This window comes from Salvelinus alpinus, chromosome 28 (genome assembly GCF_045679555.1).
Source record: "Salvelinus alpinus chromosome 28, SLU_Salpinus.1, whole genome shotgun sequence".
In the NCBI taxonomy this organism is placed as follows: Eukaryota; Metazoa; Chordata; class Actinopteri; order Salmoniformes; family Salmonidae; genus Salvelinus; species Salvelinus alpinus.
This window is the reverse complement of record NC_092113.1, coordinates 29,556,000-29,583,854: the sequence shown is the minus strand read 5'-3', so window position 1 is coordinate 29,583,854 and position 27,855 is coordinate 29,556,000. Positions and strand designations below refer to the sequence as shown.

Genomic DNA, 27,855 nt, shown 5'->3' with positions numbered 1-27,855 from the left:
ATTTGACACTTTTTTGGTTACTACATGATTCCATGTGTTATTTCAGTTTTAGTGAACACAAATAAAAAATAAAAAACTTGAATGAGTAGGTGTGTCCAAACTTTTGCCTGGTACTTATATAGTTTTTTTTAATTATTATTACTAAAATAGTGCTTGTTTCCATTGTTCAACGGCAATTTGTAAAGAACCTTTGGCTCGATCGGGTCTGGCAAGATGTGTTTTACATTTTCAATCAACCATGTATATTGCAAGGGAAAACAAACCTGAATAATGACCAGACAGACATACTTTAGGTAGGTAATCTTTATTGCGGCAATTTAGAACAATAAAACCAAAAAGTGCAGACAAGTATAAGAGAATAGATTCAGCAGAGGCTATGTATTGCTTCCATAGCCAAGGTAAACACTCTAAACACTTAAGTTTAGTTCAAGCACAGTCCAAATATAAATAACATTCACTAAGGTACAAAAAACATTATTAAATGGTGTTTTGCTCAATAAAGCTTGTTTCTCTATAAATAAATCTATTCCTAACAATTTAGGTACATTCCATACAATCTTATTTTACTTGGTAAAAGTGCCCAATTTGTCAGTTGACAGAATAAGCATGCCAATAGTTTAAGGAAAATATTAACCAATCAATTCTGACACAAACCTTCATGTTAGTTTCAAACTAATTGAATGTGACTGGAAACAAGTTTTGTTCACCGAAACAACCTCCCATCAGAGATTTGCAGAGCCTTATTGGGAAAACTTAAAATACAAGATGGTGCAACCGCTCTAATACTCACAGTATTATTACAATGGAATCTTAGGATTACCGTGAAACACCCGTGTATCCAAACTATCAAGAATGTATTTAGTGTTGCAATACTGAAATTCTGTAAATCTCTCAAGGATTGTAGGTCGACTAGATTGATCATGAGTTGCCTTCTCATTAATAAGGAATGGACATTTCTCCAGTTTAGTTAGTACAGTACTTCTCATTTGCTCAACTTCAAATCACATTACCTTTCCACTCTTATGATTCTATAAAATAAAGGGTTTTAAGACAAATCAGCACAGCAAACTTCTCCCATTAGTCTAACTTTTGCAAAGTGTTCTCTGTTTTATTCAATATACTGTATAATGCTGCAAACAACCATATGGCCAATGCGTACACCTATGCATTCCTCTGAGGAGAGCACCTGATCAAGAGGGTAAAATATTAGTTTAGTGTAACCCCTCGATGAAAACCAACTGTAATCCTAATAGTCTCAAAGAGCAGAATCTATGAAATCTAAATGCTTAAGGCATGGCTAACATATACTGTCATTTCATGTAAACTGTAAGGCTGTTGTGTAAAACACCTGTCTCCGTATTACATCTTAAAACTAAGGCAACCATGGCATCCGTGACAGAGGGAGAAGCATCCATCCATGTATATGGGTAAGAGAGTCTAGCTAGTTACATTTTCAGATATCATTATTTCTAATTTTGTCAGAAAGTTGTTTTCATTTCAAGTTAAAGTTTATTGTTAGCTAGCTAGCGAACATTAGCTGGCTGGCTCGCTAGCTAACCTTACGTGTATGATCTGTCTAGTAATATTAATGTGAGGCAACAGTCCCACCTGCATAAATATTAGATGCATTCAATTATGATTTATAAAGGATAGCATCCTCTTCAGTTGCTGATTTTCTCGATTTCATCCAGATCGTCAGTGTCAAGTTTGTTTATCTTCTTATCTGTGGGGAAAAAACGAGACGAAAGGTTAGGTTACTAATGAGATATATAGATCAATATGTACAATTAATTGTTCTAGAGACAGAAACGTACTAAAATGCTCCTCGATTTGGTTGAGAATGTTCATGCTTTGTTTGCTGTCAATCATATTGACGGCAAGCCCCCTCTTGCCGAAACGTCCTGTTCGGCCAATCCGGTGAAGGTATGTCTCGTTGTCAGCGTTTCCGTCTTTGTCCATGGGCAGGTCAAAGTTGATCACCACGGAAACTTGCTCAACATCAATGCCTATTGAAAAAGAAAAGCATGTTATAATCTAAAATGTTCAATGTCAAAGCGAATCTTCCTACATAAATACAATTGGTTACATTTATCATGCTTTAATTTTCTTGATGTTCACCTCTGGAGCATACGTTGGTGGTCACAAGGACTTTCTCTTTGCCCTCCCTGAAGCGTTCAATGATGGCCGCTCTCTGCTCAACAGTCATCTCCCCACTCAGCAGTGCAACCACATGGCCCTCTTTGGTCAGCTCAGCAGACAGCCAGCCAGCTGTCCTTCGGGTCTACAAAGGCAAAGACCATTGACCATTATTTCTGTTACTTTATGTACCATACAAACACCTTTATTTCTTTACTTTATTAGGCTAGTTCATGTACCATATCAACCCAAATCCCCCAGAAATGTAATTCCTATGATACGTTGAGGACAGACTCACATGACAGAAGATCATAGCCTGGGCGATGGTGATGGCTCCGTAGATATTACAGAGGGCTGTGAACTTCTCGTCCTTATCATTGCAGAGCACGTAATACTGCTTGATGGTGTCCAGAGTCTCCTCTTCACGTTTCAGCTTGATGATGTTGGGGTCTGGCACAACCCTCTCGGCAAACTTCCAGACTGAGTCCTCAAACGTGGCCGAAAACAGCAGCATCTGACATTCATTTGGCAACATTCTGCGTGGGGTGGGGAGGGAAAAGTCAGAGTTTCTCCAGGTGGATAATGAATAGATGCTTAGTATTAGCCGTCATCATTTAGTTAGCTAAGAACACAGTTTATTAGCATCAGAAAAAGACATCACAACAGGAAAAGTCCTCAAGATAACCAGCTGAAGAAGCTAAGGTAACTAATCACCATCAGTGGTCATTAAAGCGATGCACCAGTACTTTTTTTTGGAAATACTTTGTTTTTATTGTAGGAACACAAAGAAAGTACAAATAAAGAAAAATAAAAGAACAAAAAAGATCTGGCAGTTAGTGCACGTCATACCTTCATCATATTAGTTACATTGACATCTTTGAATTAGACCTTTTCAAGTACAAAACCCATTTTCCCAGTATTCCTGACCTCCTCGTGTTCTTAAAGCAAAGGTCATATGCTCCATGTGGTGTATTTCTTTTACAATGTCTATCCATTGTGTCACTGTGAGAGGGTCTTTTGTAGCCATTTCCTAGTGATAGCCTTTTTACTGGCTGCCAGTAGGACCTTCAAGAGGTACTTTCTCTTAAGTCATCAGGTATTTCACCCAAGTACAAAGAAATTTATGTTTGTTCTATGTCCAATCCCATTATTTTTTCCAATGTTAGATCTTATTTCTCCCCAGTAAGTTTCGATTGCGGGGCAAGTCCAAAAGATATGAGAGTGATCCACCCTCAATAGACCGCATTCTCTCCAACAAGGGTGTAGTGAGCCAGCCTGTTTTGATTTCAGTTTAGGTGTTATGAAGAAACGTATAACATTCTTCCAACAGAATTCTCTCCATGACCTTGAGTTGGTGGAGCTTTGTTGAGTCTCTAATATGTTCAACCATGTTTCATCAGTTATTTCAATGTTAAGTTCCTCCTCCCATTTCTTTTTAATATAGTTTGTAGAATGTTTCTTTGAGGATTGAATACCCAAGTAGAGATTTGAAGTTGTTTTTTTGTTACTCCAAGTTGTATGCGTTAGTGAATACTTGGATTAATTTTGGAGGTGCTCGAGGGTCAGTCACTTTTATCTCCCTTAAGAAATAGTGTCGAACTTGTAGGTATCTGTAAAAATCTTGTTTATCCAAGCCATGTTTTTTTTACTTAGGTCCTGGAAGTTATCTAGGTCCCCATTCCTTATAATTGTACTGAATGATGTGATGCCTTTCTGCGTCCATTGTTTAAATCTGCTGTCCTGAGTTGCAGGGATGAAGCTATGCGGGCCAACTCAGCAGTTTGATCTCTCTGTCTAAATTATTTCGCTTAACTACCCTAAACCATGTCTTCAGAGAGAAATTAATCCACTGATTTTGTCTACTGTATATTTCTATTACCATGTCCTTATTTCCCAAAACTGACTGTATGGGTATCTCTGTCAAAGTAGTCTCAATGTCTTTCCATTTGGATTCGTATTCTGAATTGCACCAACACACCAGAGGTCTCATTGGGCTGACACAAAATAATCTTTTAGGTTTGGTAAGGCCACACCCCCACAGTTGTTTGGTAATTGTAATGTTGTATATCTAGTTCTTGGTCTCTTACTGTTCCAGATAAACCTTTTTTTTCTCCCGTTTATCCCATTCACTAAACTGTTTAGGTAGTATTTCTATGATTGGAACAAATACAGAAAAAACCTTGGCAGGATGTTCATTTTGATTGTTTCAATTCTACTATTAAGATCTAAGGGAAGTGAATTCCACCTGTCTAGGTCATCATTTATTTTCTTGTTGATGTGATCGTAATTCATGCAATAAAGTTTGGGTGTATCTTTTGGTAGATATACTCCAAGATATTTAATGGATGAAGAGGTCCAGTGGAGGTTATACCTACTCTTCAGCTCTTCCTGTGCGGTATAATTATATACCAGGGCTTGGGTCTTGTGTACGTTAAGCACATGCTCTGAATATGTTCCAAATGTTTGTAAAACATCCATCAATCTAGGTACACTTGAGCCTGGATCTTTAAGGAATAACAGAACATCATCAGCATACATGCATATCTTATGTTCACTGCCTCTCATTGTTATTCCCTCTAAGGTTGGGTCTTTTCTTATTGCCTGTGCTAATGGTTCGAGGTACAAGGAGAAGAGCGTGGGTGAAAGATTACAGCCGTGTCTTGCTGCTCGCTCTAATTTGATCATTTGTGACAAATGTCCATTTATCTTTATTCTAGCGGTCGGACATGAATACAGTGTTTTGATGCACTGTATCACTTCTTTGTTGAAACCAAATCCTTCCATAACTTGGAATAGATAATCCCATCCCACTGAATCAAATGCTTTTTCTGCATCTAGACGGATTAATATTGCACTTGTCTTATTCTGAGTAATGTGGTCCATGACATGTAGTGTTCTCCTTATAATTGTCCTGTGTCTGCCTATTTTGTATGAAACCAGTTAGATCTCCGTCAATCAATTCTGGGATTATGTTCTCCATTCTTTTGGCTATTATTGATGCTTATAGTTTATAATCCGTGTTAAGAATTGCGATAGGTCTATATGAACTGCATTCCTTCTTATGTTTACCCTCTTTTGGGATTACAGATATGATGGCCTCTCTCCATGACGGTGGGAGACCACCCTCCCGCAATGTCCAGTTAAAACAGGCCTTAAGTCGAGGTGTTAGTTGTTCTCTGAAGGTCTTGAACCATTCTGAAGGGAAGCCATCAGGGCCTAGAGACTTGTTTACTTTTAGATTAGATATTGCTTTATTAATTTCTTCGGTGGATATTTCTAAAGTTAGTCTATCATCATTTTGCTCTGTCCCAATTGAGGGGAGATCAAGTGAGTTCAAAAAATGCTCTATTGTCTGTGCATCTGCCTTCTCTGGTTGCTTGTATAGATGTGTAATATGATTCAAATGCATTCTGTATTTCATCTAATTTGCATGTGATCTTCTTTGTTTTGGGGTCTTTTATTTTGAAAATGGTATTCTGTGCTTGTTGTTTCCTGAGTTTCCAGGCTAGTAATTTGGTTGCCTTTGAGCCTGCTTCATAATATTGTTGTTTCAGGAACCTGAGCTTTTTCTTTACTTCTTCTCTATAAATCTGGTCAATTTCCTGTTTTACCTTTTGATTCTCTAATAATATAAGAGGGTCTTGTATTGACTATGAGATCATTCTAAGTTTCTTAATGTTTCCTGTAATTTCAGCAGTTTCTGTGCTTTAATCTTTTTCTTGAGAGATGATGTGGCTATGATCTTCCCTCTAATAACCGCCGTAGCTGCATCCCACAATGTAGCAGGAGATACTTCCCCATTATCATTATTCTCCAGATAGATGTTCAATTCTGTCTTTATTGATTCCTTGAATGCTGGATCATTCAGCATGCTTGTATTTATTTGTATTTATTTATTTCACCAGGTAGGCAAGTTGAGAACAAGTTCTCATTTACAATTGCAACCTGGCCAAGATAAAGCAAAGCAGTTCGACACATACAACAACACAGAGTTACACATGGAGTAAAACAAACATACAGTCAATAATACAGTAGAAAAATAACTCTACATACAATGTGAGCAAATAAGGTGAGATAAGGGAGGTAAAGGCAAAAAAGGGCCATGGTGGCGAAGTAAATAGAATATAGCAAGTAAAACACTGGAATGGTAGATTTGCAGTGGAAGAATGTGCAAAGTAGAAATAGAAATAATGGGGTGGAAAGGAGCAAAATAAATAAATACAGTAGTGGAAGAGGTAATAGTTTGAGCTAAATTATAGATGGGCTATGTACAGGTGCAGTAATCTGTGAGCTGCTCTGACAGTTGGTGCTTAAAGCTAGTGAGGGAGATAAGTGTTTCCAGTTTCAGAGATTTTTGGAGTTCGTTCCAGTCAGTAGCAGCAGAGAACTGGAAGGAGAGGCAGCCAAAGGAGGAATTGCTTTTGGGGGTGACCAGAGAGATATACCTGCTGGAGCACGTGCTACGGGTGGGTGCTGCTATGGTGACCAGCAAGCTGAGATAAGGGGGGACTTTACCTAGCAGGGTCTTGTAGATGACCTGGAGCCAGTGGGTTTGGCGACGAGTATGAAGCGAGGGCCAGCCAACGAGAGCGTACAGGTCGCAGTGGTGGGTAGTATATGGGGCTTTGGTGACAAAACGGATGGCACTGTGATAGACTGCATCCAATTTATTGAGTAGGGTATTGGAGGCTATTTTGTAAATGACATCGCCGAAGTCGAGGATCAGTAGGATGGTCAGTTTTACGAGGGTATGTTTGGCAGCATGAGTGAAGGATGCTTTGTTGCGAAATAGGAAGCCAATTCTAGATTTAACTTTGGATTGGAGATGTTTGATGTGAGTCTGGAGAGTTTACAATCTAACCAGACACCTAGGTATTTGTAGTTGTCCACATATTCTAAGTCAGAACTCTGGACGGGCGGGCAGGTGCAGGCAGCGATCAGTTGAATAGCATGCATTTAGTTTTACTTGTATTTAAGAGTAGTCGGAGGCCACGGAAGGAGAGTTGTATGGCATTGAAGCTCGTCTGGAGGGTTGTTAACACAGTGTCCAAAGAAGGGCCAGAAGTATACAGAATGGTGTCGTCTGCGTAGAGGTGGATCAGAGACTCACCAGCAGCAAGAGCGACATCATTGATGTATTAAGTCTCCATATAGTATTTCTTGGTTTGCTATCAAGGTGTAGAGTAAGGTAAACTCCATTATGATCTGATAAGTCGCTCTGCCCGATCCTACACTCCTTAAGCCTGTATCTATCTGCACTGTACATGAAAAAGTAGTCTAACCGTGAGTATTCAGTGTGGCGGGCTGAGTAAAAAGTATATTCCTTATCGGTCTTGTCGGTGTCACGCCATACATCGAGCAGTCCTAGATCCTGCAATATCCTATTGATCTTTTTAGCAACTAGACTCATTTTCCTATTTTGATTTGTGCTGTCCAATTTTGAGTTTAAAATTGTGTTCAAATCCCCTCCACATAAAAGAGTGCCAGAGGTTTCTGTGGCAATTAAATCAAACACCTTCCTGTAGAAGACCATGTCACTCCCTGGGGGTGCGTATACATTAAATAATGTAACTTCCTTGTTATCCAGTTTACATTTAACAAGTATATATCTACCCTCCTTGTCTTTTATTTCTGACAAACTCAAAATTAACTGCATTTGGGATCAAGATTGCAACTCCCCTTCTACCCCTTTTGTAAGAAAAAAAAGTGTTCCTATATACCATTTACTTTAGTTTCTCGTGTTCAGGTGTGGATAAGTGAGTTTCCTGCCAGAATAGTATGTCAACTCTCCCGTTTCATCTTTGCTATTACCTTACTTCTCTTGATGGCACTCCCCAGTCCGTTTACATTGAGACTTATGACCTTAAATTCCCGATGATGCATCGATATAAATAAAAAAACCTGTGCACCATATCTGCCTGCTTATCATGAGCCTAAAAATGAACAAAAAATCAAGAACGATAATTAAGTAAACCAAAGTGGGAAAATACTTTGGTATTTGGACTCCCATGTCAGAGGACTGTCTCTTGCCTCTGGGGATTGAGGGGATGAGCCTGTCCGCAGGAGGGACCCCTCGCTCAGATATGAAAATGCGTGATGTAGTCACAAACAAGACCTGTTGGAACCGAAAATAATAAGGGCGCCTATTCTGTCGCTTATACACATCGGTTAATTACAAGTGAAAACTATATTGGTCATGCGTGCATGTCATGAATCCTCCCCTTGATATGCCCTTCTGTCATTAATCCTTAGCTAATATATATGTTATTAACGTGACGCTTAGTTTGTTCATAAAGAACACATACCTTTGGCTACTCACCCTTGTTTAGCATTGGGGGAAAATAGGGGAGATATTTTACCTATTGGAATGTCAACCGTAACAACCCAACGTCTTAACAGCTCGCGATAACTATTAATTCTGTTAAATCCAATTCAGTGTCTTCCATCTTCCCGTTGGAAATGCCCGAGTCTCTCTCGGATGTGAACGTCCTCTCGCCGAGGTGGTTTCCATCTTTGTCCATGACTCTGCTTGTCGACAACAATCCATGGGAGAGCCTGCTCGAGTCTCCGCCGGTGATGTCGCCTTTCTCCTGGCGGTATACTCCACTGGGAAGCCCCTTGACTTCAGGTCCTCAGCCGCCTCGTCTGCATGCTCGTATGTAACCGGGCCATTTTCCAGAAATACCCACATTTTTACTGGGAATGGTGTTTGGAAGCGAATACCCTTCTCTTTAAGTGCTTGGGGGTGTGGGGGGGGGGGTGAATGGGGGTGTATTCTTTCCTTCTTTTCAGTATCTCTCCCGCGTAGTCATGATCAAAGAACACTCATTGGCCTTGGAAGTTAACAGGCTTTTTCCAGGTTGCATGTAAGATTTTCTCTTTGACTGAGAATTTTAGGAACCATACTACTATGGATCTTGGAGGGGCACCGCTGGGGTGTTTTGGGGCCAGAGCTCGGTGTGCTCTCTCGATTCCCAGGTCAGTGTCATCTTCAAGTATGTCTTTGAATAGACCCTCCACGAATTTGGGCATAGAGTATTTTTCTGCGCCCTCTACTACGTTATAAAGTCTAATGTTGTTTCGACGTGAAAAACTGTCACTTTTGCCTGTAGTGCGTGTTGGCTTTTCAGTGACTTCAAGTATTTCCTTGACTGGAGTTCCATGTGTCCGTTTCCCCAATGTGCTGTTCTGCATCCCCCATTCTTGTAGATATGCTGTGAAGTTCTTCTTTGTTTTCTTCAAGTTTCTGGTTAATGTCCTTCTTGAACTCATTTTAGTTATTTTCTTACATCTTCTCGAAGTTCCTCTCGTAAGCCTGTGAGCGCCTCGAGCAATTCCTCCATTATCACCTCACGAAATGAGGGTTCTTTTGCTGCTGCTATCTTATTTGCGCTAGCATTAGCCATCTCGGGTTCATCGACGATTATATCTTCTGCGGTCTTGTTACGGGCTGTTGTTGTAGCTCCGTGACCTTTTCCTATTTTCCCCTTTTCCGTAAGTTATTACAATGCTCTGAGTAAATACTTGAATTTAGGGGGGGAAATACCCAACCGATGTGCAGTACGAAAAACTAGGCAGCCATTTCCTAAGTTACGTCACCGGAAGCCGATGCTCCATTACTTTTGTATACTTTTCAGACAGTAGTTCTGAAAGTAGTGCTCACAAGATAAGTGGTCCCCGAAAATTGCTTACTAGGTCACATGTGCAGATACAGTATGTGCACCACGTCATTGCTCTCCCTCTCGTTCTACTGTGTGTGCGTCTTCCTAGCTGTCACTCAAATGGCGAGGGGCTGAAGCTCTTTGGTTGAACTTTAATTGCTAGGGGGCTGGCCGACGTGGGGCAAAATGTTGGGAAAATGGTGCAGTATTTTCTGGCCTATCCAGGCAAAGGAACAATTTCCTGTGCCTGTGAAACTCACAGCTATGCTTCCAATAGCACATATGAAGTGGGAGACTAGCGGATACAATATAACTTCTATCTCGCTGTGATATTCTCAGACAGATTGAGCTCTCAACATGAAAAAAATACCAAATCATGTCATAGAATTTAAACAAGACCACTTTCTATAGGTCACAGACAAGCGGAAGTTGTAACGAGTCTGCACAAATTTGAATGGTGTCTCTGTGCCCCTCAGTGGACATTTAGAATTCTTGTCAGTTTTGTAAAATAGTGCCAATATTGTACTGTCACTAAGTACGATCATATTTATATGACAGTTATAAGAAAAGGTGAAATCTATAGTAAGTTGTTTACAAAGTACTTTATTTAGAAAGTATCATATCAAGCCCTATTGCCCCACTTTTGTTGAATAGAAAAAATAGATTTTTCATATTTTCCTAATATATTTGTACTATGTACTTGAGGTTGTGTCCTCAAAAGTGAGTACACCTCAACAATTTGTAACTATTTTTACCAGAAAGGTGAGTTCCCAAACTTTCTAAAACTATGCAACATTACCAGTTATTGTTTATGGACATCTCATGAAAGAATGTATTTGCATATGTATATTTAGGCAGAAATGGCAGTTGCTTGTATAGATGTGTAATATGATTCAAATGCATTCTGTATTTCATCTAATTTGCATGTGATCTTCTTTGTTTTGGGGTCTTTTATTTTGAAAATGGTATTCTGTGCTTGTTGTTTCCTGAGTTTCCAGGCTAGTAATTTGGTTGCCTTTGAGCCTGCTTCATAATATTGTTGTTTCAGGAACCTGAGCTTTTTCTTTACTTCTTCTCTATAAATCTGGTCAATTTCCTGTTTTACCTTTTGATTCTCTAATAATATAAGAGGGTCTTGTATTGACTATGAGATCATTCTAAGTTTCTTAATGTTTCCTGTAATTTCAGCAGTTTCTGTGCTTTAATCTTTTTCTTGAGAGATGATGTGGCTATGATCTTCCCTCTAATAACCGCCGTAGCTGCATCCCACAATGTAGCAGGAGATACTTCCCCATTATCATTATTCTCCAGATAGATGTTCAATTCTGTCTTTATTGATTCCTTGAATGCTGGATCATTCAGCATGCTTGTATTTATTTGTATTTATTTATTTCACCAGGTAGGCAAGTTGAGAACAAGTTCTCATTTACAATTGCAACCTGGCCAAGATAAAGCAAAGCAGTTCGACACATACAACAACACAGAGTTACACATGGAGTAAAACAAACATACAGTCAATAATACAGTAGAAAAATAACTCTACATACAATGTGAGCAAATAAGGTGAGATAAGGGAGGTAAAGGCAAAAAAGGGCCATGGTGGCGAAGTAAATAGAATATAGCAAGTAAAACACTGGAATGGTAGATTTGCAGTGGAAGAATGTGCAAAGTAGAAATAGAAATAATGGGGTGGAAAGGAGCAAGATAAATAAATACAGTAGTGGAAGAGGTAATAGTTTGAGCTAAATTATAGATGGGCTATGTACAGGTGCAGTAATCTGTGAGCTGCTCTGACAGTTGGTGCTTAAAGCTAGTGAGGGAGATAAGTGTTTCCAGTTTCAGAGATTTTTGGAGTTCGTTCCAGTCAGTAGCAGCAGAGAACTGGAAGGAGAGGCAGCCAAAGGAGGAATTGCTTTTGGGGGTGACCAGAGAGATATACCTGCTGGAGCACGTGCTACGGGTGGGTGCTGCTATGGTGACCAGCAAGCTGAGATAAGGGGGGACTTTACCTAGCAGGGTCTTGTAGATGACCTGGAGCCAGTGGGTTTGGCGACGAGTATGAAGCGAGGGCCAGCCAACGAGAGCGTACAGGTCGCAGTGGTGGGTAGTATATGGGGCTTTGGTGACAAAACGGATGGCACTGTGATAGACTGCATCCAATTTATTGAGTAGGGTATTGGAGGCTATTTTGTAAATGACATCGCCGAAGTCGAGGATCAGTAGGATGGTCAGTTTTACGAGGGTATGTTTGGCAGCATGAGTGAAGGATGCTTTGTTGCGAAATAGGAAGCCAATTCTAGATTTAACTTTGGATTGGAGATGTTTGATGTGAGTCTGGAGAGTTTACAATCTAACCAGACACCTAGGTATTTGTAGTTGTCCACATATTCTAAGTCAGAACTCTGGACGGGCGGGCAGGTGCAGGCAGCGATCAGTTGAATAGCATGCATTTAGTTTTACTTGTATTTAAGAGTAGTCGGAGGCCACGGAAGGAGAGTTGTATGGCATTGAAGCTCGTCTGGAGGGTTGTTAACACAGTGTCCAAAGAAGGGCCAGAAGTATACAGAATGGTGTCGTCTGCGTAGAGGTGGATCAGAGACTCACCAGCAGCAAGAGCGACATCATTGATGTATTAAGTCTCCATATAGTATTTCTTGGTTTGCTATCAAGGTGTAGAGTAAGGTAAACTCCATTATGATCTGATAAGTCGCTCTGCCCGATCCTACACTCCTTAAGCCTGTATCTATCTGCACTGTACATGAAAAAGTAGTCTAACCGTGAGTATTCAGTGTGGCGGGCTGAGTAAAAAGTATATTCCTTATCGGTCTTGTCGGTGTCACGCCATACATCGAGCAGTCCTAGATCCTGCAATATCCTATTGATCTTTTTAGCAACTAGACTCATTTTCCTATTTTGATTTGTGCTGTCCAATTTTGAGTTTAAAATTGTGTTCAAATCCCCTCCACATAAAAGAGTGCCAGAGGTTTCTGTGGCAATTAAATCAAACACCTTCCTGTAGAAGACCATGTCACTCCCTGGGGGTGCGTATACATTAAATAATGTAACTTCCTTGTTATCCAGTTTACATTTAACAAGTATATATCTACCCTCCTTGTCTTTTATTTCTGACAAACTCAAAATTAACTGCATTTGGGATCAAGATTGCAACTCCCCTTCTACCCCTTTTGTAAGAAAAAAAAGTGTTCCTATATACCATTTACTTTAGTTTCTCGTGTTCAGGTGTGGATAAGTGAGTTTCCTGCCAGAATAGTATGTCAACTCTCCCGTTTCATCTTTGCTATTACCTTACTTCTCTTGATGGCACTCCCCAGTCCGTTTACATTGAGACTTATGACCTTAAATTCCCGATGATGCATCGATATAAATAAAAAAACCTGTGCACCATATCTGCCTGCTTATCATGAGCCTAAAAATGAACAAAAAATCAAGAACGATAATTAAGTAAACCAAAGTGGGAAAATACTTTGGTATTTGGACTCCCATGTCAGAGGACTGTCTCTTGCCTCTGGGGATTGAGGGGATGAGCCTGTCCGCAGGAGGGACCCCTCGCTCAGATATGAAAATGCGTGATGTAGTCACAAACAAGACCTGTTGGAACCGAAAATAATAAGGGCGCCTATTCTGTCGCTTATACACATCGGTTAATTACAAGTGAAAACTATATTGGTCATGCGTGCATGTCATGAATCCTCCCCTTGATATGCCCTTCTGTCATTAATCCTTAGCTAATATATATGTTATTAACGTGACGCTTAGTTTGTTCATAAAGAACACATACCTTTGGCTACTCACCCTTGTTTAGCATTGGGGGAAAATAGGGGAGATATTTTACCTATTGGAATGTCAACCGTAACAACCCAACGTCTTAACAGCTCGCGATAACTATTAATTCTGTTAAATCCAATTCAGTGTCTTCCATCTTCCCGTTGGAAATGCCCGAGTCTCTCTCGGATGTGAACGTCCTCTCGCCGAGGTGGTTTCCATCTTTGTCCATGACTCTGCTTGTCGACAACAATCCATGGGAGAGCCTGCTCGAGTCTCCGCCGGTGATGTCGCCTTTCTCCTGGCGGTATACTCCACTGGGAAGCCCCTTGACTTCAGGTCCTCAGCCGCCTCGTCTGCATGCTCGTATGTAACCGGGCCATTTTCCAGAAATACCCACATTTTTACTGGGAATGGTGTTTGGAAGCGAATACCCTTCTCTTTAAGTGCTTGGGGGTGTGGGGGGGGGTGAATGGGGGTGTATTCTTTCCTTCTTTTCAGTATCTCTCCCGCGTAGTCATGATCAAAGAACACTCATTGGCCTTGGAAGTTAACAGGCTTTTTCCAGGTTGCATGTAAGATTTTCTCTTTGACTGAGAATTTTAGGAACCATACTACTATGGATCTTGGAGGGGCACCGCTGGGGTGTTTTGGGGCCAGAGCTCGGTGTGCTCTCTCGATTCCCAGGTCAGTGTCATCTTCAAGTATGTCTTTGAATAGACCCTCCACGAATTTGGGCATAGAGTATTTTTCTGCGCCCTCTACTACGTTATAAAGTCTAATGTTGTTTCGACGTGAAAAACTGTCACTTTTGCCTGTAGTGCGTGTTGGCTTTTCAGTGACTTCAAGTATTTCCTTGACTGGAGTTCCATGTGTCCGTTTCCCCAATGTGCTGTTCTGCATCCCCCATTCTTGTAGATATGCTGTGAAGTTCTTCTTTGTTTTCTTCAAGTTTCTGGTTAATGTCCTTCTTGAACTCATTTTAGTTATTTTCTTACATCTTCTCGAAGTTCCTCTCGTAAGCCTGTGAGCGCCTCGAGCAATTCCTCCATTATCACCTCACGAAATGAGGGTTCTTTTGCTGCTGCTATCTTATTTGCGCTAGCATTAGCCATCTCGGGTTCATCGACGATTATATCTTCTGCGGTCTTGTTACGGGCTGTTGTTGTAGCTCCGTGACCTTTTCCTATTTTCCCCTTTTCCGTAAGTTATTACAATGCTCTGAGTAAATACTTGAATTTAGGGGGGGAAATACCCAACCGATGTGCAGTACGAAAAACTAGGCAGCCATTTCCTAAGTTACGTCACCGGAAGCCGATGCTCCATTACTTTTGTATACTTTTCAGACAGTAGTTCTGAAAGTAGTGCTCACAAGATAAGTGGTCCCCGAAAATTGCTTACTAGGTCACATGTGCAGATACAGTATGTGCACCACGTCATTGCTCTCCCTCTCGTTCTACTGTGTGTGCGTCTTCCTAGCTGTCACTCAAATGGCGAGGGGCTGAAGCTCTTTGGTTGAACTTTAATTGCTAGGGGGCTGGCCGACGTGGGGCAAAATGTTGGGAAAATGGTGCAGTATTTTCTGGCCTATCCAGGCAAAGGAACAATTTCCTGTGCCTGTGAAACTCACAGCTATGCTTCCAATAGCACATATGAAGTGGGAGACTAGCGGATACAATATAACTTCTATCTCGCTGTGATATTCTCAGACAGATTGAGCTCTCAACATGAAAAAAATACCAAATCATGTCATAGAATTTAAACAAGACCACTTTCTATAGGTCACAGACAAGCGGAAGTTGTAACGAGTCTGCACAAATTTGAATGGTGTCTCTGTGCCCCTCAGTGGACATTTAGAATTCTTGTCAGTTTTGTAAAATAGTGCCAATATTGTACTGTCACTAAGTACGATCATATTTATATGACAGTTATAAGAAAAGGTGAAATCTATAGTAAGTTGTTTACAAAGTACTTTATTTAGAAAGTATCATATCAAGCCCTATTGCCCCACTTTTGTTGAATAGAAAAAATAGATTTTTCATATTTTCCTAATATATTTGTACTATGTACTTGAGGTTGTGTCCTCAAAAGTGAGTACACCTCAACAATTTGTAACTATTTTTACCAGAAAGGTGAGTTCCCAAACTTTCTAAAACTATGCAACATTACCAGTTATTGTTTATGGACATCTCATGAAAGAATGTATTTGCATATGTATATTTAGGCAGAAATAAAAATGTTGCCCTATCATTCAAGAGGTTAATGTTTTATTTTATTTAACTAGGCAAGTCAGTTAAGAAGAAATTCTTATTTACAGTGACGGGCTACCCCGACCAAACCCTAACGCGCTGGGCCAATTGTGCGCCGCCCTATGGGACTTCCAATCACGGCCGGTTGTGATACAGCCTGGAATTAAACCAGGGTCTGTAGCGACGCCTCTAGCACTGTGATGCAGTGCCTTAGACCACTGCTCCACTCGGGAGCAATACTTAATAGCAACACTCATGTAATTACTGGCCTGCAAGACGAGCTTGTCTTGTAGAACTTAGGTTATGCTAGATGAGAGTACTGTACATTTACAACTTTCAACTTATGAGAAAACTCACCTTTGGATCCGGATGCTCTGGTCCTGGTGACCTTGTGTGGCAATCATGACGTCAGCCTCGTCCAGGACGAAGACGCTGATCTTCTTGGGGTCGATGATCTTCAGTTTGGAGCACCAGTCTAGGACCGTGCCAGGTGTCCCGATGACAATTTGCTCCTGAATCTTCGTCCCTCGGTCCACTGCTCAGCACCCAGAGACATATAGGGCAGTTAATTATGATTCTCATTAGCATCTTTTACAGAACATCCACTTTATAATACAACTTAAGATGTGGCATTCGCTTCATTGAAAGTTATGCTTCCGCCATGACATTTGTGTGAGAGCACCGGCATTGATTACAATTTCCCCAGTGAAATTATGCACCATAACATTACAGATTGTATTCAGAATAAAAAAGCATGAATGTTTTGACACTTACATTTATTGCCACGAATGGCATATGCCAATTTGACCTCAGGATAGAATTTCCCCATCTGTTCAATGACTTTACCAGTCTGCAAGGCTAGCTCGTACGTTGGGGCAATGCAAAGACACTGAGGGGGCAAAATAAGGAGTTTCAGTAATATGAGGCTTTTATCTACAAAATCAACAAACTAAAAAAGCAACACACTGTGATGGAAGTGTTCTATACTAAGGCACTTTCCTTTTACCTGCTACCCTGATCTGCAGTCGCTCTTAATAAAACAAACCCATGAAAACTCTTTCTGAACTTGCTGATTACCTGACCGCTGAGTACCTGTATCAGAGGTCTAGCTTCTTAAAGCTAAGACCATAGCCTGAGTAATGCTAATGGCACTATTGTAAAGTGGTTGTTCCACTGGATATCATAAGGTGAATGCACCAATTTGTAAGTCGCTCTGGATAAGAGCGTCTGCTAAATGACGTAAATGTAAATGTATATATCAGTGCTGAAGATGGAGATGTCAACTCACCTGAGTCCATTTGTTAGCTGGGTCAACATGGCTGAGCATGGCCAGCGCAAAGGCAGCTGTTTTACCTGTGCCGGACTGTGATTGGGCAATCAGGTTCTGAGGTCTGGAACCAGAGGGATAATACACGCTGAAGAGAGAACAATGGGGGACTAAAAGGTAGATCATGTAGATTCCATTAATTTCACATCAAAATCCAATCAAACAACTATATTACTGTATACATAACGTGATAATTGTTAATAACTAGTTTGACTACATCTGACTGAAGGTTAAAATGAAATGTTTAATATCAGAACACACAACCCCTTCAAATATGCAGAATATCTAGGCTATTTCCTCTATTAATGAGCTTAATCACAAGGAGCATTGCGCTAAATGGGGCGGCAGCGTAGCCTAGTGGTTGGACTAGTAACCGAAAGGTTGCAAGTTCAAATCCCTGAGCTGACAAGCTACAAATCTGTCGTTCTGCCCCTGAACAAGGCAGTTAACCCACTGTTCCTAGGCCGTCATTGAAAATAAGAATTTGTTCTTAACTGACTTGCCTAGTTAAATAAAGGTTAAAAAAAAAAGAATGAAATGGGTACTCACGGCTCTGCCAGCATCATGGGCAGGGCATTCTCCTGGATCTTAGAGGGTCTGTTGAAACCCATGTAATACACTCCTCTTAGCAGCTCATCTTTCCTGAGATGGAAGAACATTTAAAAGACCACATAAAAAAAGGCCAACCAAACATGTTGAACACGATACTGTAAAAAAGTGATGTTGTAGATCCTAACTCGGGTTAAAATACACTTTATAGTGTAGGTTTCATGTGAGGTAGGCCTACACACATTTGTAAATTAGTAAGCAATGGTGAATTTGAACACCGAGATAACGCACAGTCTCAGCTCTTCAAATGTCTTGACCGAGTAAAGAGGAGAGTTTGGATCCCTCTGAAGAACCTCTACTTGATTGGTAGTGTTCACAAGGCTGGTGTGGATCATCTTATTCAACAACGACTGGGCCGCTTTGTCCTCTACAAGGCAAGAGTGACAGGTGAATGGCCTGTTGTAGTAACTGAATGGAGACATGATGATGGGGAGATTAAAATAAACCCTGGGAAATCACACACCTTTTTCTTCCCCTTCGGTGCCATTCTCCACTTGTTTTGTGGTACCTGAAGGAACAACAAAAACTCATCACCCCATTTTATCACAAAAAGGTCATAAACAATAATACATGGATATCACGTGCAAAGTTTTATTATTGATAACAGTGATTTTACCTTTTGCCTTTCTAGGTGCAGCATCACCTCCACCTCGAGGTGGAGATCTTATCACCAAGGAGCCGAACTTGTAAAATAAACATGTTGTTAGTACGCAAATATCTACGTTTTCCCTCATCAAATATAGGCAAGTAACGTGACGTGTGTCTGCACTGAAGTGTCAAATTATGCCAACAACTTCAAAGGCATAACAAACACCGCTACAGTCATTCAGAAGGTGTGTCAGTTAACAGTTGCACACCATCAGCACATGGTTAGCTAGCTAACCTCTGACAGTTCAGTAGCTAACCTCTGACAGTTCAGCCACAAATTGCCTCAGCTACAGTTGGCTGCGCTAGCAAGCTTGCTAGGTAGCAGCATAAAGTCTGATGCTTTTCGTCATGCATGGTTGGGAATTCAACTAGCTAATGAGCTAGCGAAACATTTAAACTTACAGAGTCAGTCGTAGATTCCTGTTTATCGACAGCCAGAGCCCAGGAGTCAGTAGCCATTGTTCACGTTTAATGTATATTATTTTACACCAATTTTCAGCTACAGAACAAACTATGAAATGAAGCTGGGCGTCGAAAGGGATGCTGCTGCCTGCTAAGCAAAAGAAGCTGCCGCTGTTGCGCACCTAGCTGCACTCTTTCTGATGGGAACTCGGAAGTGGAATTCTGAGTTCCCATGAACTTTGTTTACCCCATTAGTTTGTGTAGGCCTTCGTTGAAAATGTGCAATACTACAGGCTCTATTATAATAATACATTCTGTTATCAGATAAACAGGTTTGGCTATTGTTTTGTTTATTAATCGTCCACTTATTACAGCTATAAAGGATGTGTAATTTCTAGCTAATTTGGCTTTTTCTTTTGATTTGTCATCTGGTCCCAGAAAATCTGAGTAGGAGAAGAGATGGCGGTCCTGATGAGTGACCCAGCCAGGTAGAAGAGACCTGTCAGTCCACATAAAGAGAGAGGGTGAGATGAGGCTGGGGGGAGGGGATTGATTAATTGTGGAGCGGATGCAGCTTCAGCCAATAACTCCCACCCACATCATCCCTCCCTCACAAATGTGTTTTAAAATGCCATTAGAGGTCTACATCGATTGTCGTGGTTACGTCCTCAGTAAAAACAACACCAAAAAAACAGGTGGATCAGATTAACAGTGGCCACAACGCAGACAGCCAAAATCCTATCAACCACATTAGAATCTAAACATTATAGGCTTTGCAATAAAGCAGAGACAGAGCACTGGACTGGTGAGGGGGAAGGTTGATGCCTGGATGGAGGCGAGACGAGCTTTATGTTCCCCCCTCCCACTATTTATTGTTCTCCACGCCTGGCGTTGCATTTAATTTAGTCTGATCCCCCAGCTATCAAAAAGGATGCATGAATGGGGTCTCTCGTCATCGATTGCAGGGAAGAAGGAGAGTGGGTGGTGCTGATGCTATGAATGCAGAGGGGAGGAGTAGTAGGGGAAGGGGAGGGCGGAATGCTAATCTGTTACACAGGTTTCTCGCTCTGTATCTCTGTCTGTCTCTCTCTCTCTCTCTCCCTTTCTTTCCCCGTCAGTGAAAACCTCTAACTCCAGCCACAGGGAGGGGGGAGAGACTGAGCTGAGATACTTTGTATAACCACATGTTGCTGTGCTGACTATATTGCTGCCAAGGTTGCTGCCTAGTGTCCACTGTCCTTCTCTGTTTTTGTTTAGTTCCTCTGTGAAAAGCCAGAGACATTTAATTAATAGTTTATTTCCCCACCTCTGGTAGCTGGCATTTTCCACATACTCTAGAGGAAAGAAAAAAGGGATGGAAAAGAAATAGAGGCGAAAAGGACATATTTCATGAAAAGTGGGTATCCAAAAGACAGAAATCATCATCTCACCCCCAAATTACACAAATGAAAGGTAAGACTTCAGTATTTCTGTAGTTGTTGCTGAATATTGTGCATGTATATTGTATATTGGCATTGATATGTTTGCAATTATATCAGCCAGCAATGAAATCCAGCAATAGCAATACAAACCATTCTGTATTATCAACAGATGGTTATTTCTGACCTGTTTCCTTGGAAAGCTGCTGTTATTGTGGTGTTATCATGACTGTACTGTATGGTGACTATGTGGATGATATTAGGCTATGTTTGGATGAGCCTTTCTGAAGAGCTCAAGACAATTCATACGACAAGGAGAGGGTCTCATGGGGTCTGTCACTTGGACACACTCATTATCACAGCCTGTCAGACTGAAAAAAAAAACTCCCATTAAGAGACAAACACTAATGGATTACCTTTAGGATTTTGCCATTATTGAAAAGGGCATAATATCAATCAACTTAATTGTGAACATTTTATGATTTTGCCCCAACATTTTTATTCCTCTTCTCATTTTTGGATATATTATATTATTTTTTAAAGTAGATTTAGGTTATTAATCACGGTTATTAATTATAGGTTATTAATCAATATGAGGCTGAATAATCTGATTGCACAATGCATTTCTGTATTGTCACAGCTAAAACAGTTTACAGTCCAGTTATGCTGTTCAATTTGTTTTTAGAATAAGGGAAGAATAATGGCATTGTGATGTGAGAGATGTTGCATTTTAGAGGAACAAGACACTGCATCTGCTTGTTCCCATCTTGTGTCCCTTAGGACACGTGGTGGCACTGTTGACACTGATTGCAGAGCAGGTGTGCGCAGTGAGCACTGTGGGTGCATCTGTCTGGCCTATTCCTTTTCACTAAATGACAACCCTGTGCCGGGCCAGCCAAAACCTCCTTTTGATTAATTAGTATGAGGAGGTGGCACACTTAAAATATATTTTTTAAATGAATTATGGATCCTGTAAATTGTGGATGCATTATGACAGCAGACAGTCATCTTGTCCAGGCAGGGAGTCAGGAAGACCAATGATCTTGAGATCCATCATGTAGATAATTCACAAAAATACTATTTGGCTGAAGGAGCAGTTTGGAGTTTTTCACTCTGTCTAAGTATTGTACTGTATGTAGTCTTACAGCCACTAATATTGGCATATTAGTTTGGAGAGTCTCTATGGAAATTTGCTGTCGTCACAACACCACGCATAAAGGCTGTGTTAGAGGCTCAGGGTATGGCTCTCTGAACACAACAGAAACCCAGGACACCACAACATAATAAAGTCTGGGTTGCTATATACAGTGCCTTTGGAAAGTATTCACACCCCTTGACTTTTTCCACATTTTGTTAAGTTAAATCAAATCAAATCAAATTACAGCCTTATTCTACAATCTATTAAATATTATATTTTTCTGAGCAATCTACACACAATACCCCATTATGACAAAACAAAAACAGGTTTTTAGATTTTAAAAATATAAGTGCATCCTGTTTCCATTGATCATCCTTGAGATGTTTCCACAACGTCATTGGAGTCCACCTGTGGTAAATTAAATTGATTGTACATGATTTGGAAAGGCACACACCTGTCTATATAAGGTCCCACAGTTGACAGTGCATGTCAGAGTAAAAACCAGGCCATGAGGTTGAAGGAATTTTCCGTAGAGCTCCGAGACAGGATTGTGTCGAGGCACAGATCTGGGGAAGAATACCAAAACATTTCTGCAGCATTGAAGGTCCCCAAGAACACAGTGGCCTCCATCCTTCGTTTGGAACCACCAAGACTCTCCTAGAGCTGGCCAACCAAGGCCGGACGGAAGCCACTTCTCAGTGAAAGGCACATGACAGCTCACTTGGAGTTTGCCAAAAGGCACCTAAAGACTCTTAGACCATGAGAACTCTTTGGCCTGAATGCGTAGCGTCACGTCTGGAGAAAACCTGGCACCATCCCTACGGTGAAACATGGTGGTGGCAGCATCATGCTATGGGGATGTTTTTCAGCGGCAGGGACTGGGAGATTAGTCAGGATCAAGGCAAAGATGAACGGAGCAAAGTACAGAGAGATTCTTGATGAAAACCTGTTCCAGAGCACTCAGGACCTCAGACTGGAGCGAAGGTTCACCTTCCTACAGGAGTGGCTTCGGGACAAGTCTCTGTCTTTGAGTGGCCCAGACTTGAACCCGATCGAACATCTCTGGAAGAGACCTGAAAATAGCTGTGCAGCAACGCTCCCCATCCAGACGGACAGAGCTTAAGAGGATCTGCAGAGAGGAATGGGAGAAACTCCCCAAATATAGGTATACCAAGCTTGTAGCGTCCTACCCAATGAAGACTCAAGGCTGTAATCTCTGCCAAAGGTGCTTTAACAAAGTACTGAGTAAAGGGTCTGAATACTTATGTAAATGTGATATTTCAGTTTTTTTTATATATACATTTGCAGAAATGTCTGAAAACCTATTTTTGCTTTGTCATTATGGGTTATTGTGTGTAGATTGATGAGGGGAAAAAACGATCTTACCAATTTTAGAACAAGGCTGTAATGTAACACAATGTGGAAAAAGTCAAGGGGTCTGAATACTTTCCGAATGCACTGTAGGATGACATTTGCATGAAAATACAGGTCGGCCATAAGCATTGTCCACTTCTCACAGCCCAATCTCATCTCGCACCCTCATTCATGCAATATTCTACCAGACCAGTGCACCTTTGGTGTTGATCATCTGTTTGATGGATGAGTCATGCTTTTTCTATAGTGGGAATTTGAAATGTTGTGTCCTGAATATAACCTTGAAAAATGTATATGTCTTCACTTGCTGCCTTTGCCTTGCATGTACAGTAGATCAGAGGCCCCCAACCATACTACATTAAAAATATCTCTCTCTAATGTTTTTGTTTTCATTTTCACCAATCACCTTTGTAGTCTAAGCATAGTCTAAGCATGCAAGGACTGAACTGATAGTTTAAATTCTCCTGTGGTTTTATTGTCTGGGCCTGCCCTGCAGGGATGTAATGTTTTTGCTGATCAGAATTCTGGACAGCAAAAGACATGATTCTACTTCAAAGGCACTACAAAGGCCCTTACTGTTGTCTTTGATGTTATTGCTGGACAACAATGCAAGGGTGAGGATATCAGAGCTAGACTTATACTGATGTTTGCTTGTTTGTTGAATTATTGTACAAGTTATTCAAAAAGATTCTGAACATGATGTTTTTTACCCTCTGTCTATGATTGGCAATGAAAAGAAACTCACCATGCCAGGCCTGATCAACAAGGGGAGTCAGAATGCTCTGCCTCTCAGTGTCTGCGAGATCACTTCCTGTGTCAGAGGTTACACCCTGGCCCTGACAGCATCCATGACCTACAATAACTTCGAGGACAATCCTATTGAGGGTGAGAACCTCATTTGTTATTACAAATATAAAAGTTATCATGAACATTCTCTGGGGGCCTTATACAAGTGTGTTTAGAATTATGATTCTGAATTTCCTTCCCTTGTCTCTGAGGTAGCCTCCAGAGCTTCCACAGTGCTTCTCAATATCAATCATTACTTTTAGTTAGTTTAGTTAGTTAGTTTGTTTTACTTAATTGCCTGTTTGTCTCTGGTTAATGTTAACTGTATTTGATGTAGGTGTCTTCATTTACCCGCTGGAAGAATGCTCTACCGTGGTGGGATTTGAAGCTATGATCTCCAACCAGATAATAACCGTGCAAATCAAAGACAAGTCCAAGATTGATGACTGTTACTTTGATTGCTGCACTACAACTAATGGTGCCCTTCAGAGTGGCAGTGGTAAGGATGGGTCTCATGTGAAGTGCTGTGGTCAGTGGTTGTGTAGTTTGGTCCCAGATCTGTTTGCACTGTCTTGCCAACTCCTATGGTCATTTGTATGACAATGACAGTAGGAGATGGAAAGACAGCACAAACAGAGACCAGGCTAGTGGTTTTGGGTCCAACTATCTTGATTCCTAGTCTAATCAATAAGGATAACATTTCTCTGAAAAATACAAAACATTACCATTTATGTGAGTTGTTCATTTATGTGAGTTGTTCTGTCCTCATCCAGGACATATTGTGCTGGATGAGGACTTGGAGAGGACAGTTTTGGTGGTGAACCTGGGGGTCATCCCCCCTCTGGAGACGGTCAACGTGTTGGTCAGCACCTCCTCTGAGCTGCCCACCCTGCCCAATGGGGGTATCCGGGTCACCTCACCCACCGTGTGCACCCCCAGGGTCCAGAGGACCATCAACGAGGAGCAGGGACTCTCCCCAAACTTCCACAACAGAGCGTAAGAATACCGTGACAGAGTGTCATCATCATAACCACAACTGAATATCATCACTGTGCCACAGCTGAATGTCAATGCTGTCTTGTCCAAATTAAATATCTATAGTGCCATTTTGATCTTTAAAGGAAACTTGAACTTTAACTGGTAACTTGGAGGTAAGTTATTCACAGCATGCATGCATGCATCAGACATCAATTATTTCAAATGTTGGGCTCCCGAGTGGCACAGCGGTCTAAGGCACTGCATCTCAGTGCTAGAGGCGTCACTACAGACACCCTGGTTCGAATCCAGGCTGTATTACATTTTACATTTAAGTCATTTAGCAGACGCTCTTATCCAGAGCGACTTACAAATTGGTGCATTCACCTTATGATATCCAGTGGAACAACCACTTACAATAGTGCATCTAACTCTTTTAAGGGGGGGGGGGTTAGAAGGATTACTTTATGCTATCCTAGGTATTCCTTAAAGAGGTGGGGTTTCAGGTGTCTCCGGAAGGTGGTGATTGACTCCGCTGACCTGGCGTCGTGAGGGAGTTTGTTCCACCATTGGGGTGCCAGAGCAGCGAACAGTTTTGACTGGGCTGAGCGGGAACTGTACTTCCTCAGAGGTAGGGAGGCGAGCTGCTCTCTGTATCACAACCGGCCGTGATTGGGAGTCCCATAGGGCGGCGCACAATTGGCCCAGCGTCGTCCCAGCGTCGCCCAGCGTCATTGTAAATAAGAATATGTTCTTAACTGACTTGCCTAGTTAAATAAAGGTTCAATAAAAAAATATATAATAACACAGACAGAGAGATAGCCGATTGGTGGACAAGTGTAACGTAGACGCTGGGAGTTGAGAAGCAGGTGGTAAGTTTAATATAAAAAACATGGAATGATACAACATAGGAGTAGCATCTAGACATGAACAACAGAAACAATAATGCCTGGGGAAAGAACCTAAGTCAGTGTCAGATAAAGGGGAGGTAATGAGTGAGGTAATGGAGTCCAGGTGTGCTTAATGATGAATGCCAGGTCCGTGTAATGATGGTTCCCAGGACCGGTGGTTAGTAAACCGGCAACGTTGAAGCCGGAGGGGAGGAGCGGGAGTAGATGTGACAACAAGACTATGAATTAAATGACTATGATTTTCTATTGTGGTATTTTCTGGCACAGGAGGGACAGCAGGCATAATTGTGCCCTGGATCCAAATGAGCAGACTCCTATCACCCCCCAGCTGTACATGGCTCAGCTGCTGGAGGAAGAGGCCATCAACTCCATTGACTATGAGTTTAGCTTCCAGCTGGAAATCAGAGCCCCGTATCTCCTTGCAGGTCAGAGACACAACATACAACCATCTACACATTGCAGTTTATTTGTACTATATTACAATTTATGTTCCACTGACCAACAGACATCTTTCCTCTATGAGTACAAAGCTACCTCTGTTCACACAAACAAGATTAATTTGAGTTTTTTTGTGATATCTTGTTCTAGTATTTTCATGTGATTCCACTGTTTATTCTACACTGTAGATGCTTTAGAGGTGTCTTTGTGCAGGTGTGGAAAGCCCCTCTCATGCCATCCGGGCCGACGCAGACCCCCTGGCCCGCTCAGCCACCAGCGTCGTCATCACACTGGCTGACAAGTACACCTACGACTGCCCTGTGGAGATCATCATCTACCCCAGTGGTGGGTACTGTACTGTTGTGGACACACCACCCACCATTCAGCCTGCCAGGGACTACCATTACTCACGCCTCTTCAAATACAATATCACATACACAGAATAGGCCAGTGTTACATTTTACGTTTTAGTCATTTAGCAGATGCTCTTATACAGAGCGACTGGATAGCTAAGTGAGACAATGACACATCACAATCGTATCATGTACATTTTCCCTCAACAAAGTATTCATCAGCAAAGTCAGTGCTAGTGGGAAAATCATTGACTATCCGCTGCAAACAATTCGCCCTGTTATTTATATGTGGACAGTTCATCAGATCACACGGGAGTTGAGTCATCAGCCTTCGTCTGAGGGCATAGCGGGATTTCTTATAAGTGTCCGGATTAGTGTCCCGCTCTTTGAAAGCGGCAGCTCTAGCCTTTAGCTCGATGTGGATGTTGCCTGTAATCCATGGCTTCTGGTTGGGATATGTACGTACGGTCACTGTGGGGATGATGTCGTTGAGGCACTTATTGATGAAGCCGATGACTGAGGTGGTATACTCCTCAACGCCATTGGATGAATCCCGGAACATATTCCAGTCTGTGCTAGCAAAACAGTCCTGTAGCATAGCATCCGCGTCATCTGACCACTTCCGTATTGAGCGAGTCACTGGTGCTTCCTGCTTTAGTTTTTGCTTGTAAGCAGGAATCAGGAGGATAGAATTATGGTCAGATTTGCCAAATGGAGGGTGAGGGAGAGCTTTGTACGTGTCTCTGTGTGTGGAGTGAAGGTGGTCTAGAGTTTTTTCCCCTCTGGCTGCACATGTGACATGCTAGTAGAAATGTGGTAAACATGATTTAAGTTTGCCTGCATTAAAGTCCCCGGCCACTAGGAGCGCCGCTTCTGGATGAGCTTTTTCTTATTTGATTATGGCTTTATAGAGTTGGTTGAGTGCGGTCTTAGTGCCAGCATCGGTCTGCGGTTGTAAATAGACGGCTACGAATAATATAGATGAGAACTCTCTTGGTAGATAGATGTCTAATACTAGACATCGCGCACCAGCTGTTATTGACAAATAGACACACACCCCCACCCCTCGTCTTACCAGACGTAGCTTCTCTGTTCTGCCTGTGCATGGAAAATCCCGCCAGCTCTATATTATCTGTGTCGTCGTTCAGCCACGACTCGATGAAACATAATATATTACAGTTTTTAATGTCCCGTTGGTAGGATAATCTTAATCGTAGGTCATACATTTTATTTTCGATATGATTGCACGTTAGCCAATAGAACGGATGGCAGTGGGAGTTTACTCGTTCGCCTACGGATTCTCAGAAGGCAGCCCGACCTGCGACCCTTTTTCCTCCGTCTTTTCTTCACGGAAATGACAGTGATTTGGGCCTGTTCTGGGGAAAGCAGTATATCCTTCTTGTCGGACTCATTAAAGGAAAAAGGAAAAAGCTTCTTCCAGTTCGAGGTGAGTAATCGCTGTTCTGATGTTCAGAAGTTATTTTCGGTCATAAGAGATGGTAGCAGAAACATTTTGTACAAAATAAGTAAAAAAACAAGTTACAAACAACGCAGAAAAACTAACAAAATAGCACAGTTGGTAAAACATCATCCATCCTCTTTGGCGCTATCTTATCATGATTCCATATGTTATTTCATAGTTTTGAT

General features: G+C 41.5%; 2 protein-coding genes across 3 annotated transcripts in view; one reads left to right on the top strand and one right to left on the bottom strand.

Annotated features, from left to right (window-relative positions):
• Positions 1–288: 288 nt before the first annotated feature.
• Positions 289–19,306, bottom strand: ddx19a (DEAD-box helicase 19a). Of its 2 annotated transcripts, none has more exons than XM_071372709.1 (12): positions 18,816–19,306; positions 18,382–18,448; positions 18,229–18,273; positions 17,997–18,132; positions 17,706–17,798; positions 17,118–17,220; positions 16,604–16,718; positions 16,187–16,364; positions 2,435–2,672; positions 2,119–2,281; positions 1,815–2,006; positions 289–1,723 (listed from the first exon to the last, which is right to left on the bottom strand). In XM_071372709.1, exons 1-12 carry the CDS (start codon positions 18,870–18,872, stop codon positions 1,662–1,664), a joined length of 1,449 nt encoding a protein of 482 aa, XP_071228810.1. In that variant the 5' UTR covers positions 18,873–19,306; the 3' UTR covers positions 289–1,661. The 2 variants fall into 2 exon arrangements, with proteins under 2 accessions (XP_071228810.1, XP_071228809.1); XM_071372708.1 differs by having other exon boundaries at positions 17,118–17,244; positions 18,816–19,009.
• Positions 19,307–19,973: 667 nt separating this feature from the next.
• vwa5b1 (von Willebrand factor A domain containing 5B1) overlaps positions 19,974–27,855 on the top strand; it is a 68,538-nt gene continuing 60,656 nt past the window's right edge. Inside the window, exons 1-6 of the mRNA XM_071372666.1 lie at positions 19,974–20,267; positions 23,483–23,630; positions 23,869–24,030; positions 24,305–24,527; positions 25,685–25,842; positions 26,069–26,200. Of these exons, the coding sequence (XP_071228767.1) occupies positions 23,492–23,630; positions 23,869–24,030; positions 24,305–24,527; positions 25,685–25,842; positions 26,069–26,200 (814 nt within the window). The 5' untranslated portion in view covers positions 19,974–20,267; positions 23,483–23,491. The remainder of the gene's footprint in view (positions 20,268–23,482; positions 23,631–23,868; positions 24,031–24,304; positions 24,528–25,684; positions 25,843–26,068; positions 26,201–27,855) is intronic.